The 15,410-nt window shown below is 45.6% G+C and overlaps 1 protein-coding gene across 1 annotated transcript in view; it reads left to right on the top strand.

Moving 5' to 3' along the window:
• ttll11 (tubulin tyrosine ligase-like family, member 11) overlaps positions 1–15,410 on the top strand; it is a 113,166-nt gene that overhangs the window by 57,389 nt on the left and 40,367 nt on the right. The window contains exons 4-6 of the mRNA XM_037692545.1: positions 6,415–6,548; positions 7,923–8,213; positions 8,336–8,620. Of these exons, the coding sequence (XP_037548473.1) occupies positions 6,415–6,548; positions 7,923–8,213; positions 8,336–8,620 (710 nt within the window). The remainder of the gene's footprint in view (positions 1–6,414; positions 6,549–7,922; positions 8,214–8,335; positions 8,621–15,410) is intronic.

Raw genomic sequence — 15,410 nt, 5'->3', positions numbered from 1 at the left:
AAACCATACGGCGATGGTTTTCTCACTTCACAACAGACATTTCTGAAAATATCTGGAATGATTTCTAGCAGGATAGAAGAATTTTAAAGATGGAAATTGAAGTTTAAGTTGAGAGAAAGGATGGATGAGGGAAACGTGTGTGTCTGCATCAGAACGGCACGCTCCTCTGAGTTCCCAGCTTCTTCCTCGGTACACTTAGGTGGTATAAATCAACTCTTTACCTGGAGGAGATGTCTCCACTGGTACGAAGTTCCATTTAACGCATCCTTTCAGCGTCTCCGTAGGATAGTAGGGAACCGTTCGGAGTCGTGAGATCATCCAGAACAGACTTCATAGTTCCTCTGAACTTCTCTTGTTCAGCTTAGTCACAGATGTCCTGAGCATTCTGAACTCTGCTGCTCTCGGAACCAACTCACAGCATTCTCTCAGCGTTCTCCTCAGCGTTCTTCCCAGAACTGCCAAGAACTTCTCAGAACTTCTGAGTTTCAGAACTACAGTGAACTAGGAAGTGTTGCACCTTTTAAAAGAGGTCACTTCCGGTTCATTTGAGACCTTTCTGATTGGTCGGTGGACCAACAGAAGTGTGTTTTTGTGATGTAAGAGGTTATTAAAAGACAAGGAAAAAGATTAAATTTGTTTAAGAACAGACAGAAGATTGCTATGAAGATTCCAGACTTTGTGGAGTCAACTCTCTAGTATCTTTCTGTAAAAGTTAAACATGACATTTCTTTTCAGTAAACTTGCAGTTGACCGAAACTTGACCTTTGACCAACTTACACAACTTGCTCATTGAAGACAGAAAATCAGACAATGCATCATTAACCTGATTTCTACTTTGAATGAGGATTAAAAATCACTAATACTGTTTCACAGTTGATTAAAAATGAGTAGTTCACTTCAACATTTAAAAATGGTTTGAACTAAACACAATTTGATTATCAAAACATTTGTAAAATAGTAATGATAATAGAAAAAGAGAGTGTTCTTTCAATTGATCAGTGCAGGACACTTAGAAAGTCTCTGGATGAACTTTATCTTGTGTTTCTGGACTCAAATCAATGAAATACAGTTCTTGTTCCAGGCAGGCCCCTCAAGGCCAGATTCGACCTGAGGCCTAGTTCACTACAATGGGCATTAAGTGCATAACAGATTATAAAGGAAGGAGTGAACAATGCCCCAAAGACCCATCTCTGCCTGATGCCCTCAACAAGTTCTATGCACGCTTTGAAGACCCGAACAGACCACCCAGCACCAGACTCACCTCACCACCGGATGAAGAGCATGTCAGCGTGACCTCAGCCTAAGTAAGGAGTACTTTCAGGAGGATTAATCCACACAAAGCAACCGGCCCAGACAACATCCCCGGAAAAGTGTTGAAAGAATGTGCCAATCAGGTCTGCGAGATGCTGGCAGACATCTTTAACACTTCACTTACCCTGGAGACAGTTCCCACCTGCCTGAAGACTGCCACCATCATCCCAGTCCCAAAAAGCTCTACAGTGACTGGTCTGAATGACTATTGGTCAGTGGCCCTCACCCCGATAGTTGCTAAATGCTTCGAAAAACTGGTCATGACTCACATCAAAACAACCATCAACATCAATGAGGACCCTCATCAGTATGCATACCGTGAGAACCGATCAACAGAGGATGCCATCTCTTCTGTGGTCCACACTGCGCTCAACCACCTGGAGCAGAAAAACTCTTATATCCGTATGCTCTTTGTGGACTTCACATACGCCTTCAACACCATGATCCCCCAAACCCTGATAGACAAACTATTCACATTAGGACTAGGCCCCTCCATTTGCAACTGTGTACTAGACTTAACAAACAGACCACAGTTAGTGAGGATCCACAACTTCTCCTCCTCCACCATAACCCTCAGCACTGGCTCTCTTCAGGGATGTGTGTTGAGCCCCCTCCTGTTTATTCTGCTCACGTACAATTGTGCAGCTACCCATCCAGGCTGTCACATTGTAAATTTTGCAGATGATACAGCGGTGGTGTGATGCATCACAAACAATGATGAGCTCAGATACAGGCAAGAGGTGGAACACCTGGAGAGCTGGTGCAAAGAGAATAACTCTCATATCAATGTGAAGAAGACAAAGGAGATGATTGTGGACCTCAGAAGGAACAAAAACACCTACACCCCCCTGAACATAAGAGGATCTGCGGTGGAAGTGGTCTCCAGCTACAAGTACTTGGGTGTACACATGAATGACAACCTCAGCTGGAGCAACAACACCACCAGCCTGATCAAAAAAGCTCATCAGAGACTCTACTTCCTCAGACGGCTGAGACAAGCTGGTCTGGGAAGCTCAGTCCTCACCTCCTTCTACAGGTGTGCAGTGGAGAACATCCTGTGCTCCAGCATCAACGTGTGGCATGGAGGCTGCACAGCTGCAGAATGAAAAGCTTTGCAGAGAGTGGTGAAGGCTGCAAAGAAGTCTGTCGGAGTCTCCCCACCATCACAGACATCTACACCTCTAGATGCAGGAAGAGGGCCACCTGCATCATGAAGGACCCCACTCACCCAGCACACACACTTTTTGCCCCACTCCTCTCAGGAAGGAGGTTGAGGAGCAATAATGCCCCTTTTCCACTGTCATGGCGCGGGTCGGATATTTCCGGCTTGATGTGCGTTTGAGGTCTTTTCCACTGTTCCTGGGACCGGCTCGCCTCCCTAAATTCTGGCCCGGCTTCTCAAGGGGTCCAAGCGAGCCGAGCCATGACGTCAGAAACACTGTCGGTCACTGATTGGTTAAGGGGAGGAGCCTGTGTAGTCTTTCCAAACAACCCGATCCGCCATTTTTTCTCTCCCGCTTTCTATTAGCGATAACTCGAGGAGCGTATCTTTTTTGAAGCTATACAAAAACAATAATGTCAAAGCCGTGGTCAAATGCAGAAGTGCAGGTGTTGTTGTGCTTGGTGGCCGACGAAAAAAGTCAAATCGAGCTAGATGGAGCAATTGGAGGGTGGTTTGGACACGGCCACTGCTCTACTTGAATCATTTATAGCAGATGGTGAGTGTTTTCTAACTTTAAACATATTTTAAGTTACTCATCCCATCGGTTCTGAACATATTTTTAACTAACAAAAGAGGCTGACGCCATAATAAAACAACATCGGTGCTACGATGCTAAGCTAATTTGCATAAACACTAACTGTCCTCCGGTCCTGTTTCTCACTGTATTTTGTCCAGAACGTATTTCAGTGCATGACGGTTCATCTCTAAACTCCACATTAAACCCGCCAAGCCTCCCGGCTTCTGCTCCTGCTCCATCAGAGGAGTCTACACCTGACGGAGCTCCATCACAGCCCAGCTGCACTTGACGGAGCAGCACAACGCTGCAGCCTTCTGTGCTTGGTAAGAACAGATGCAACATGTTCCACATCACTTTATTTGTGCCGATATGGACTTGCTTTTATTTTATTTTTAAAGTAAAAAAATAAAATGTTGAATAAATACTGAATTGGGATGAAATTATGTACACAGGGTCCCAGTTACAGACAACAAAATGTAAAATAAAAACAGTAATAAGATGTAAGATATGAATTAAGAAAAATATCAACTAAAAAACATCTACTAATAATACACTAAGCACTAATAGCAGTAAACAATCAAAACAATACGTCAAACAGCAACATGAACTTGAGTTTGTGCAGCCTTATGAATATCTAACCAGGATAATCATGTTGTTGCTGATCTGTTTCATGTTGCTGCTGATCAGTTTCATGTTGCTGCTGATCTGTTTCATGTTGCTGTGTTCATTCGTGCTCATCTGTTCATACAGACTCATGTCCGTGCTGCTGTTCAGCGTATTGTGTTTATTGTTTTTATGCTATTAGTGCTTAGCATATTTTTAGTTGATGTTTTTCTTAGTTCATATCTTAGATCTTATTACTGTTTTTATTTTATATTTTATTGTTGGATGTAACTGGGACACTGTGTACATAATTTTGATCCACCACATTTACCACATGTGGTGCGTAGGACAATAAAAAATATCTGTATATGTATAATACTTTCTGATTCATATATCCATTGTTATTATTATGTTATTTTCATTATTTTTAAATCAATTTATTTTTCATTTTCTTATTTTATCAGTTTCTTATTATTAATATATCTATTATAGCTGTTAGCTGCACCTTTCTTTGTTTTATGTATTTATTCAAAAACAGTATGTAGCTTGAATTAACCACCTTTTTCTTCTTTCTAGTCAAGAGAAAGAGAAAAGAGTCCAGTAAAGAAAAGTCTTATTTCATCACTGAATGAACATGAATAACTGAACCGGACACAGCAGGAACAACACTTGTGTCTTCTTCTGGATGAAGCCCGTGAAACAAGGGGCAGACAGATACACAATCATTAGTTGGATGCAGTAGTTTTTATTTTTGTACATTTTTCACTTCTTACTTTTCCTATTAAACAATTTTTTTCTTAAGTGGTGTCCTTGAACATTAAATTTCCTAAACAAATTTTACAATGTTAAGTGCATAAAGTGTTTGTTTAAATTCATACTGGAAGTTGAGAAGAATTTCCAATTGCATTTGATCTTTAATGAATCCTAAGAAAAGATTACCAGAATCTGCTCAACTATTATTATGTTATACATTTTTTGGTTCTAGGATGAAGTGAAACAACAACAGTCAAAAATTCAGAAAGGACATTTATCAGTTATTGGCTGTACAACTGTAACCCCTGAGAGATTCGGCTGAAAGACCTGGTGCATCTTTTATTTGAACCTGCAGAGATTTGAACAGCTGATCTGAAGCAAACAGGCAGGAGTTCACCTGAACTGACCACTCCTGCTGTGTTTGATGGTCTCCTCCTTCACCATCCATCCATCATCCATTCATCCATCCATCCATCCATCTTCTTCTGCTTCAGGGTTGTGGGGGGAGCAGATTTACCAGGGCCATCATCCATCCATCCATCCATCCATCCATCCATCCATCCATCCATCCATCCATCCATCCATCCATCCATCCATCCATCCGTCCATCCGTCCATCCGTCCATCCGTCCATCCGTCCGTCCATCCATCCATCCATCCATCCATCCACCCATCCGCTTCAGGGTTGTGGGAGCAGCATCTTTACCAGGGAGGCACAGACATCAACAGCCACCTCTTCAACACTTCTAGGAGGACCCCATGGTGTGCACAGGCCAACTGACTATTTATTAAGTAATATCCTGATGCAGGCTCAATAATCCAGGTAGAAAAATATAAAAAGTTAAGTCTGGTCCTCTGGACATTCACAAAACAAACAATACAGTTTATAATAAATAAACAAGAAATGTTTTTTGTTTGTTTTGTTTTTTGAATGTCCAGAGGACTAGACTTAACTTTTTTAGATTAATAAGTAATACATTTATGTTTTTAAATTTAATGAAAGACAAACCTTTAAAATTTAAGGACAAAATTTAATTTAATTGTTTTCAAGTCTGTAGCTTATTGTAAAAGCAGTTTAAAAGATTACAGCACAGTGTGATGTTTTGCAATTTTAACATGAACCTTGTGCATATCTGCAAATAATAAAAGTGAAGATATTTTTAATACATCTTTATTGTAGAAATCTATACTAAAATGGAAAACACATGGGTTTAAAGCAGGCTGGGAAGGCAGTAAGGTAGGATTATGAATCAGGTTTATAAGTTACAGCTCATGAGGTACTCCATTAGAGCATGACATCTCTTCCACAACATCGTGTGACAAAACCTTCAGGGTGTTCTTCTAATAGTTTAGTGGTGGCTAGTAAATAGGTTAAGGGAGCACTACCACCATCAGGTGGTAAGACGAGTTGGATTCTAGTCCCCGCCTACAGAGCCGGTCCAGAAGTGTATATGGAAACACAACGAGACCCGAGCCGATCTGAACTGACCCGAACTGACCTGATCTGCACTGTGACAGTGGAAAAGTGGCACAAGTGTAGAACCACTAGACTGAGGAACAGCTTCTACCCTGAGGCTATTAGACTCATGAATCTCTAACCAGAATAATCAATGTGGAAAAAAATCACATCATGTTGCTGCTGATCTATTTCAATGTTGATGTGTTCATACGTGCTTATCTGCTCACACAGACTCATGTTCATGTTTGTGCTGATGTTCGACGTAATGTTTTTATGAGTGGTTAGTGTATATTTAGTTGATGTTTTTCTTAGTTCATACTGTATCTTAGATGTTATTACTGTTTTTCTTTTACATTGTATTGTAGAATGTAACTGGGACCCTGTGTACATAATTTCGCTCCACCACATGTACCACATGAGGTGCAAATGACAATAAAGAAACTCTGACTCTGATTTCACAATAAAACATAAGTACTGCTTTTGTTTAATCAGTGTTATCTGTGAGTACAACCAGAGCCTTCTTGCTCAGATGTGTTTGGTGTTTTTGCAGGGATGGTTGAGATGCTGAGAAAGATCAACCTGAGCAAAGCCATGAGGACGATGCAGCAACTTTTCCCAGAGGAATATGACTTCTATCCCCGTTCATGGATCCTACCTGAAGAGTACCAACAGTTTTCTGCTCAGGTCTGTTTTCACTGATAGTAAATTAGTGTCCACTTTAGTCAGATATTTCTCTGTTAAAAATTTGCCTTTAACAGAGTTTTGCTTGATGCCAACCATTGGTGGCCTTGATAATTAACTCTTTTTTTCAATAAAATTTGTATATTTCTTATTTATTATTAGCTTTCTCTGGTGAAATTTAGATTGTGAATGTTTTTATTTGAATACATTTTATGTTCATCCATTAAAAAAATTATTATTTATTAAGTACAGTAGTACTAACGTTATCAGTGGCTAAAGAACACCATCTCCTGGACAAACTATGTACTTAATAAATAACCTTAAGTACTTAGGAATAATCTTAAATAATGATAAGTACTTTTTCAATAAAGGTTGAAAAAGTACTTATCATTATTCATCCATCCATTATCTTTACCCGTTTCTTCCATTTTGGGTCACGGGGGTCGCCGGTGCCCATGTCCAGCAATCACTGTGCGAGGGGCGGGGTACACCCTGGACGGGTCGCAAGTCCATCACAGGGCCACAAAGAGACAAAACGAGACAAACAACCATTCACTCTCTCACTCACACCTAGGGACAATTTTAGAGTTACCAATCAGCCTAACATGCATGTTTTTGGTCTGTGGGAGGAAACCGGAGTACCCGGAGAAAACCCACGCATGCACGGAGAGAACATGCAAACTCCACCCAGAAGGCCCCCGGACCGGGGTTTGAACCAGGGACCTGCTCGCTGAGAAGCAGCAGCTCTCCCAGTTGCGCCACCGTGCTGCCCTTATCATTATTTATTACTACAATTAATTATTGTTATATTATTATTATTATTATTATTATTGCTGTAATTATTTATTACAACAATTAATTCTAGAACACCAACAATAAAGGTTGAAAAAGTACTTATCATTATTTAAGATTATTCCTAAATACTTCGTTTTTTATTAAGTACATAGTTTGTCCAGAAGATGGTGGTCTTTAGCCACTGATAAGTTTTTAATGCATTTTTGTTTCACTCTACAATGCCATGGTCATGCAAATTGTCTTACAACTTTTCATGCCACTCGGGGGTGTTTTTAAACAGTGTCTCACTGAAGTTTCTATTGTTAGACGTTTGAAGTTTTGGTTTAGTTTCCTGATCAAAGTGTCAGGAGGTCAGTTAAAGTGGTTAATATGAGTCTCAGCCATGAATGACTGAATGAGTGAGTAAATGAGTGTCTGAATAAATCATTAAACGACTGTCTAAAAAATGACTGAATGAGTGAATGAATGAGTGAATAAATGAATGAATACAAAATAAACTTGTGCCACCATCACTAGGAACCATTGATGTGTGTTTTGGGTGAGTGTTTTTATAATGCGGTCCTCGCTCACCCACTGCTGCAGATTCGCTTAGGGAAGGAGAACGAAATCTCAGGGACCCCCACCTTCATTGTTAAACCAGATGGGGGCTCTCAGGGGTGCGGTATCTACCTGATCCGGGACCCCAATGATCTGAAGCTCGTGGTGGGTTCTCAGGCTAAACAAGCCGTGGTCCAAGAATACATCTCAAAGCCGTTACTCATCGACAAACTCAAGTTTGATATCCGTCTGTACGTGTTGATCAAATCCCTGGAGCCATTAGAGATCTACATCGCCAAGGAAGGCCTGACACGGTTCTGTACCGAACCCTACCAGGTAGGTCTTATGGTGATTGGATTGTGGGTGGAGGGTCTTTAAAGCTGGTGACTATTGTGATCAAATAAAATGTCTGAATATACTATGGCATCTGGATCACTTGGATCTTTGTTCTTGTGCAGGAACCCAGCCAGAAGAATCTGAGCCATATCTTCATGCACCTGACCAACTACTCCCTGAACGTGCACAGTGGAAACTTTGTGCACTCAGACAGCCAGAACACAGGGAGCAAGCGCACTCTGTCCAGTGTGCTGTACAGGCTGGGAGCTAAAGGTGTCGACATCAAGATGGTGTGGTCGGACATCATCTCTCTCGTAATCATGACTGTCATAGGTCTGGTGCCAGAACTGAAAGTTTACTACCAGGCAGATATACCACCGGGCAAACCAGGTCCCACATGCTTTCAGGTAAGAGTACAGTCTTCTGTAGTTAAACATATTTGGAAAAATGTGTTTTTTTTTCACAATAAAAAAGTGTTGTGCATTGATCATATTTTCATTCATTCAACCTTTATTTAAACAGGTTAGTCCCATTGATCCACGAGGACTCTTACAAGAGAGACCTAAACGAAATATGGACTCTGGTGTGGATTGGTGTGAAACAGAGCAGGGCTAGCTCCAAGGTGGCTTTGAAAGTTTAAGAAAACTGAAACTTGAGACCTTCTTACTTGTTTAATCTTGTATTTGTCTTGTTCCAATGGCTTCCTTCACCCCCTCTCAAACCATGTCTTCTCTGTCCAAACTATGATCATTAGTGTCCTCATAGGAGCTGTCTTTAGACTTCATGTGTAGGTGTACAGCTGAGTCATGTCGTGAAGAACTTGTTTTCTTGTGTTAATCCCTGCTTCTGTGGAGAGGCTATTTAGTTTCTCTTATAGTACTTAAAAGTCTCAAGATCCCTTACTCCACTGCTCCCTGTTCAGCAGGGGTGTATGTAACCAACCTGTTGAAGGTGTTTTGTCCTTAAGATGATCCAACTTCTGTCTGAGGGTCCTGTTCAGTTTGAAATTCACCGGGATCTCATGGTTGAAATAATACTTTGAGACTTTTTTCAGATACTCCAACATAATGAATGTTCTTCAGGTCCTCTCTGTTCTGTTTTACAGAGGGTTTTCCATATTTCATGGCTAGCTTGGCAAATTCTCAGTTAGGATATCTACAGATTGGAGGATTAGTTGTTTTTTTCATGTGTCAGTGTTCTTTTTCCTTTTCTAATATCTAAACTTGGTTGTGTGTGACACACAACCAAGTTTCTGATGACTTGAAACTTGAAAATTACATTCCAGACTGGTTTGGACATGAAGCTGAATGACAAAATAAGCAGGAAATGGTTGCAATACGCAGAGCAAAGAGGGGAATTGGAAATACCTTCTGACCATCAGTCTGTTTGTCTTGTGAGTTGGATAACTTGAAAAATAAGTGAGGTATCGACTCCCATTTTGATTTGGGGCTACATCTAGGTATAAGAAAGGTTTAGCCGGTCAAAGCAGATGTTCGCTTGTCCTGAGCCTGGTTCTGCTGGAGGTTTCTTCCTTTTAAAAGGGAGTTCTATTTCGTATAGGCTTCGCCCTTTAAGGCTGTCGCTTAGTGGGTTTATCCCGTTATGCGAAGCATCACACTGAAAAAATTTAGTCCACGCCCACCTGCTGTGTGGGCCCCACCCGATCCGTATAAATTACATTAAGAGCGGGTAATCGGCTCCCATTTTTCTTCAGCAAGCTAACAACACTGACCTTCAACAAGATGTCCAGCTCCAACACCATCTGCTTGTGTCCATCCTGCAAGACCGGTTACTTGCTTAGCTTTGACTGGCACGACACCTGCGAGGGATGCCTGGGTCCCCGTCACGTCGCCCGTGCTTCCTCCTGCCGCCTCTGTGACGATCTTCCACCGGAGGAAAGGCAGAGGAGAGCAGCCTTGTTTAAGGCTAACATCGAGGACTGCCTGTCCGTGGCGGGAGACTGTTCGCTGGACGACGCGATGGATTTCTTCGACGCCGGCTCTCGGAGCGAATCGGATGGTTCCTCTGGGACTGGTGACGTTAGCAGCAGCCCCGATGCTCGCTCCCTCCCGGGGAGCGCAGTGTTGGAACGAAGGGGGCCAAGCGGATGCTCGACCCCTCCGGGCTTTCCCGCCTCAACGGCCACATCGCTCCCTGCCATCGGCGCACTCCTTTTGGAGTTGCCCGTCATTATCCGGGAAGCTGCTGACATGAAGGGACTTTCCGTTCCCTTACCCCCCCACCCAGATCGGATGATCTTGCGGGAAGGTTTGGCTCCACGCCGGCTCGCCGTCCTGATCCCATCTGGCCTCGTTTTCCAGCGGTGACGTCGTATTGGAACGAGGCCGCAGCCGGTCCTGGTAAGCTGAGAGCGCCTGTCTCCACTTTCGCTCCCATCACCAGAGTGGAGGGGTTCACCAAGCGGGGCTATCCCTCGGTACCCCCCCCTTGAGCCTAGCCTCGCGGAAGCTTTCGGAGCAAAGCTGTCCAGGTTGGAGCAGCGTCCCGTCCCTCCTGGGAAACACGACCAGACGGTGACCACGCTCTCCAATCGAGCTCATCAATGTGCTTTTCAGGCAGCCGCAGCTAACAACAACGTGGCGCTGCTAGCATACAGCGTGTCCAAGAGACGGGAGGCCGCAGACCTGCCTGAGGAGACCAAGAGCTCCCTCTGTAAGGCAGCCGATGCCATCCTCAACATGTGTGCCTCTTCTGCGGTTTGCCTGTCCAGGATTGCAGCGTGGATGACGATGATTCAGCGATCCACCTGGCTTCGTCACTCCCCCTCGCTGCCGGAGAAACTGCACAGAGACCTGATGGAGGGCCCCATCACGGCGGACGCGCTGTTCGGGAGCAGCTTCAAAGCCATGCTGGCGAACTCGAAGCAGTCGGAGGAGGTGTCAGAGGCTGTGTGCCACCTCATCAAGCCGCGCGGTTCATCCCGCCCCCCGGCCCGCTGGAGAGACCATCGTGAGCAGAGGCAGAAGCAACGATGTTCCACGGCCGCCGCGGCGTCGTCTCGCTCAGCTCCACCACCAGCCCTGCCCGTCAGAGACCAGCCCTCTTCATCCCGGCAACCAGCAGTTCAGCGTTTCCCCAGAGATCGCCTGCAGACGGCGCCTTGGGCCAACAAATCGCAGAACTCACGGGGGAGTAGATTTAAAAAATGACGGTCTGCAGAGGGTGTGTGTAAAAGTGACACGAAAGTTGAAATAAATCATCATTCAATGATCAAAGTGTCTGTTTTTAGCCAGTCTTTAAGCTCGGATGAACTCAAAGCGGCTGCGCACACATCCTCCATACATAACGAGCCGGTGTCCTTAAATAAAGGTTTTTTAAACTCACCGTCGCTCCAAGACATGACGAGACGCTCACACGACACGATGGTAAGCGAAATAACTCGTTGTCAACACGAGCTGCACGATCCTCACCCAAGCGGTGTCAAACACGCACTCGCGCGATGCAGCCTTCATCCAAACGGCGCTGCGTTGATGATGGTGCACACACAGCTCCCCGGCGCTCACCGACTCACATCGGCATAAATGTGGGACCGCAGGCCGGGTCCGGTGAAGGTCCTCGTTCTCAGCAAGAGCGACACACGTCTCACCGAAGCAAACGTGTGCGGCCGCGACGCGGGCAGCCTTCACCCACCGCGTCTCAGCGCTCGGCCGCTCACGGCAGCATAAGCGTAAGACAGCTGAACGAACCCAGTGACGAGTCTCGCCTCCAGCGAGAGCGGTGCGCGTCCCACCAGAGAAAACGTGTGCTCCCGCGGGGCTCGCAGCCTTCACTCCAACAGCACGGCGTAGATGAAGTCGCGCTCTCGGCCTCTCAGCATCGCACAGCGACGTCGTCATCAGCTGTCACACGCTTCGCCTCAGCACACACCGGCCCACCTGGACATGAAGGTTGGTCCGCGGTCCGAACGCAGCACACGGGCACGTTCAGAGCCCTTTCGAGGAAGCCTCGCCTTGGGTCACGTGGAAAACATTCCCGCGACGCATGACGGCGGTCGAGGCGGCGGACTGGATGACATCCGTACAAAACATGATGCATCACTTAAACGCACGTCCACTCCACGAACGTTACGCGGAGTGGCTAAAAACATGCTCGCCAGACAGATTGGGTCAGGGTGTTATGCAAAGGTTACACGTTGCAGTTTGCAACCCGACTCCCTCTGTTCGGAGGAGTTTTAGAGACGGTCCTTTCATCACCAGACCAAATCTCATCCCTAAATGCAGAAGTCCAAGAGCTTCTGATAAAAGGAGTAATCTCCAAGGTTCCCAACGGAGAGGAAAACACAGGGTTTTACTCACGTTACTTCCTGGTTCCCAAACGGACCGGAGGGATGAGACCGATTTTGGACCTGTCAGCTTTCAACAAGGCGATCATGGACAGACCGTTTCACATGTTGACAACCAGACAGCTGTTGGACAACATCCAGAGAAACGACTGGTTTGTTTCCGTCGACCTAAAAGATGCTTATTTTCACATACCGATCATCCCAAAACATAGAAATATCCTGCATTTCTCCTTTCAGGGGATGAAGTATCAGTACAACTGGCTGCCGTTCGGTTATTCCCTCGCGCCTCGTACGTTTTCAAAGTGTGTGGAGACAGCCCTGCATCCGTTACACAGAGCAGGGATTAGAGTTTTGTTTTACCTGGACGACCTGCTGCTGCTGTCACGCTCCAGACAGGAAGCAGTGATGCAGGCTCAGGTGTTGACATCACACCTGTTAAATCTGGGCTTCGCCATAATTTGGAAGAATAGCTAGATTTTCCCGGCCCAGACAATTGTTTATCTGGGAGTGGAGTTCAATTCAACCACCATGAAGGCTCGTTTATCACAAAACGAGAATCGACACTCTAAAAGACCAGCTCCGCCACGTAAGACCTGGCAGAGTGGTAACAGCTGTCTGTCATGAAGCTGTTAGGAACGATGTTATCAGCTCACACAGTTGTCCCGCTGGGTTTATTACACATGAGATGCCTCCAGAGGTGGTTTGTGTGTCTGCGTGTGGACCCAGTAAAACAAAAGAGACGGATGATCACTGTTCCTCCTTCCGTGAGAGCAGACCTCCGACACTGGGGAAACACCCTGGTTCTGTCGGAGGGAGTCCCCGTCAGCAGACCCACGTCACACGTGTCAGTCTTCACGGACGCGTCGCTGTCAGGCTGGGGGGGGACATGCCTATCTCAAGCAGTAGGGGCGCTGTGGCCCCATCACACATCAGCCCACATAAATGTTTTGGAGTGTCGCACGGTGCTGAACGTGATTCAACACTTTGCTCCCGTGCTACAGAATCAACACGTGTTGATTCACACAGACAACAAGGTGACTGCTGCATACATAAACCAGCAGGGGGGTGTGCGCTCAGCCCAGATGTTACACATTGCGCGAAAGCTTCTGTGTTGGGCTCACCAAAATCTGCTCTCCATCAGAGCAGTTTACATACCCGGTGTTCTGAACAAAGGGGCAGATGTGATGTCCAGGGGTGATCCACGTCACGGGGACTGGACTCTCCACCCAGACCTGATGACTCAGACATGGCAGAAATTTGGCAAAGCAGCTGTGGACCTGTTTGCGACACGAAAAAACGCTCAGTGTCAACTATGGTTTTCTCTGAGCCCTTGAGACGAACCACCGCTGGGGGTGGATGCGCTTGCCCACAGCCCATGGCCCAAAACGCTTCTGTACGCGTTTCCTCCACCTCCTCTGATTTTACGGTTCCTGAAGCGAGTTCAGGAGGAGGGATTGACAGCTCTCCTGGTAGCCCCTGAGCGCGTGAACATACTATGGTTCCCAGTCCTGCAACGCCTACTGTCGGGGCACCCGTGGAAACTGCAGTGGAGGGAGGACGCTCTCCTCCAGGCAGGAGGAGCGATCAGGAGTTACCCAGAAATAGGCCAGCACCTGTGGGTCTGGCCGCTGAGCGATTCCGCTTAGAGAGGATGGGTCTCCCACAGGATGTAGTGCGCACAATCCAGGATTCACGTGCTACATCTACCACAGCGCTGTACATATCAAAGTGGACAGCTTTTCAGTGCTGGTGTACAGAGAAAGGTGTAGAGGCCACCTCATGTCCATTAGGTGGCGTGCTGTCTTTTCTACAATAGCTGATGGACAGGAAGTTGGCATTCAGCACGATTAAAACGTACACTGCAGCCATCTCTTCCTGCCACGAAGGGTTCGGAGACAGAACAGCTTTTAATCATCCGCCGATGAAGCGTTTTCTAAAAGGTGTACAGAGACGCAGGCCTGTTTCACGCCCACTTGCTCCACAGTGGGATTTAATGCTGGTCCTGCGAGCCCTGATCAAAGCTCCATTTGAGCCTCTGGATCAGTTTCCACTTAAATTCTTGTCTCTTAAAACAGCCCTGCTGTTGGCTTTAACATCCGCTAAGAGGGTGAGTGATTTATCTGCCCTCTCTGTCACTCCGTCATGTCTCAGAATTCAGGCTGATGGTAGCTCAGCTGATTTAAGACCAAACCCAGCTTTTATGCCTAAAAACATCACAAGCTCCTTTAAATCAAGAGTGATATCATTGGAGGGGTTTTTCCCTCCCCCCCACAGATCAGAAGAAGAAGCATCTTTCCATCTTCTCTGTCCGGTGCGGGCGTTGACGTGTTACATAGCGCGCACAGCTGTAATGCGCCAAACTCAACATTTTTTTGTGCATTATAGAGATGCATCTGCAGGTCGCCCGTTATCCACCCAGCGCTTGTCACATTGGCTGTGTGAGGCTATTTCTGAAGCCTACAGAGCTTCAGATTTAGAGCCTCCTGTCAGCCTCAGAGCACGCTCAACCAGGGGTATCGCATCTTCGACTGCCTTGCATAATGGTATGACAATGCAGGACATTTGCACTGCGGCCGCGTGGTCAACACCCTGCTCATTCATTCGCTTTTATCTACGTGATGTGACGGCCCGTTCCATGACACATTCTGTCCTTAATGCTCTAACAGAATGAATATTATTGTTTTGTTCTCTGTTTAAGCTCACATCTGTCTGCATGCTTCACAGTGTGAAATGTTGTTATCAGTCACAAGTTGTGTCTGTTATTTTGGTTCTATTGTCACTAATCAGTTCATGACTATTGTTACCAATCAGTTCATTTGATTAATAATCAGTTCATTTGTTATTATTAATCTGTTTATACTGTTCAGCCACGAATCAGTTGGTTCATGCCCCCC

The sequence above is a fragment of the Nematolebias whitei genome, chromosome 18 (genome assembly GCF_014905685.2).
Source record: "Nematolebias whitei isolate Nwh7 chromosome 18, NemWhi1, whole genome shotgun sequence".
NCBI classification, from domain to species: domain Eukaryota; kingdom Metazoa; phylum Chordata; class Actinopteri; order Cyprinodontiformes; family Rivulidae; genus Nematolebias; species Nematolebias whitei.
Note: the sequence above shows the minus strand (reverse complement) of the source record. Positions and strands in the feature narration are given on the sequence as shown.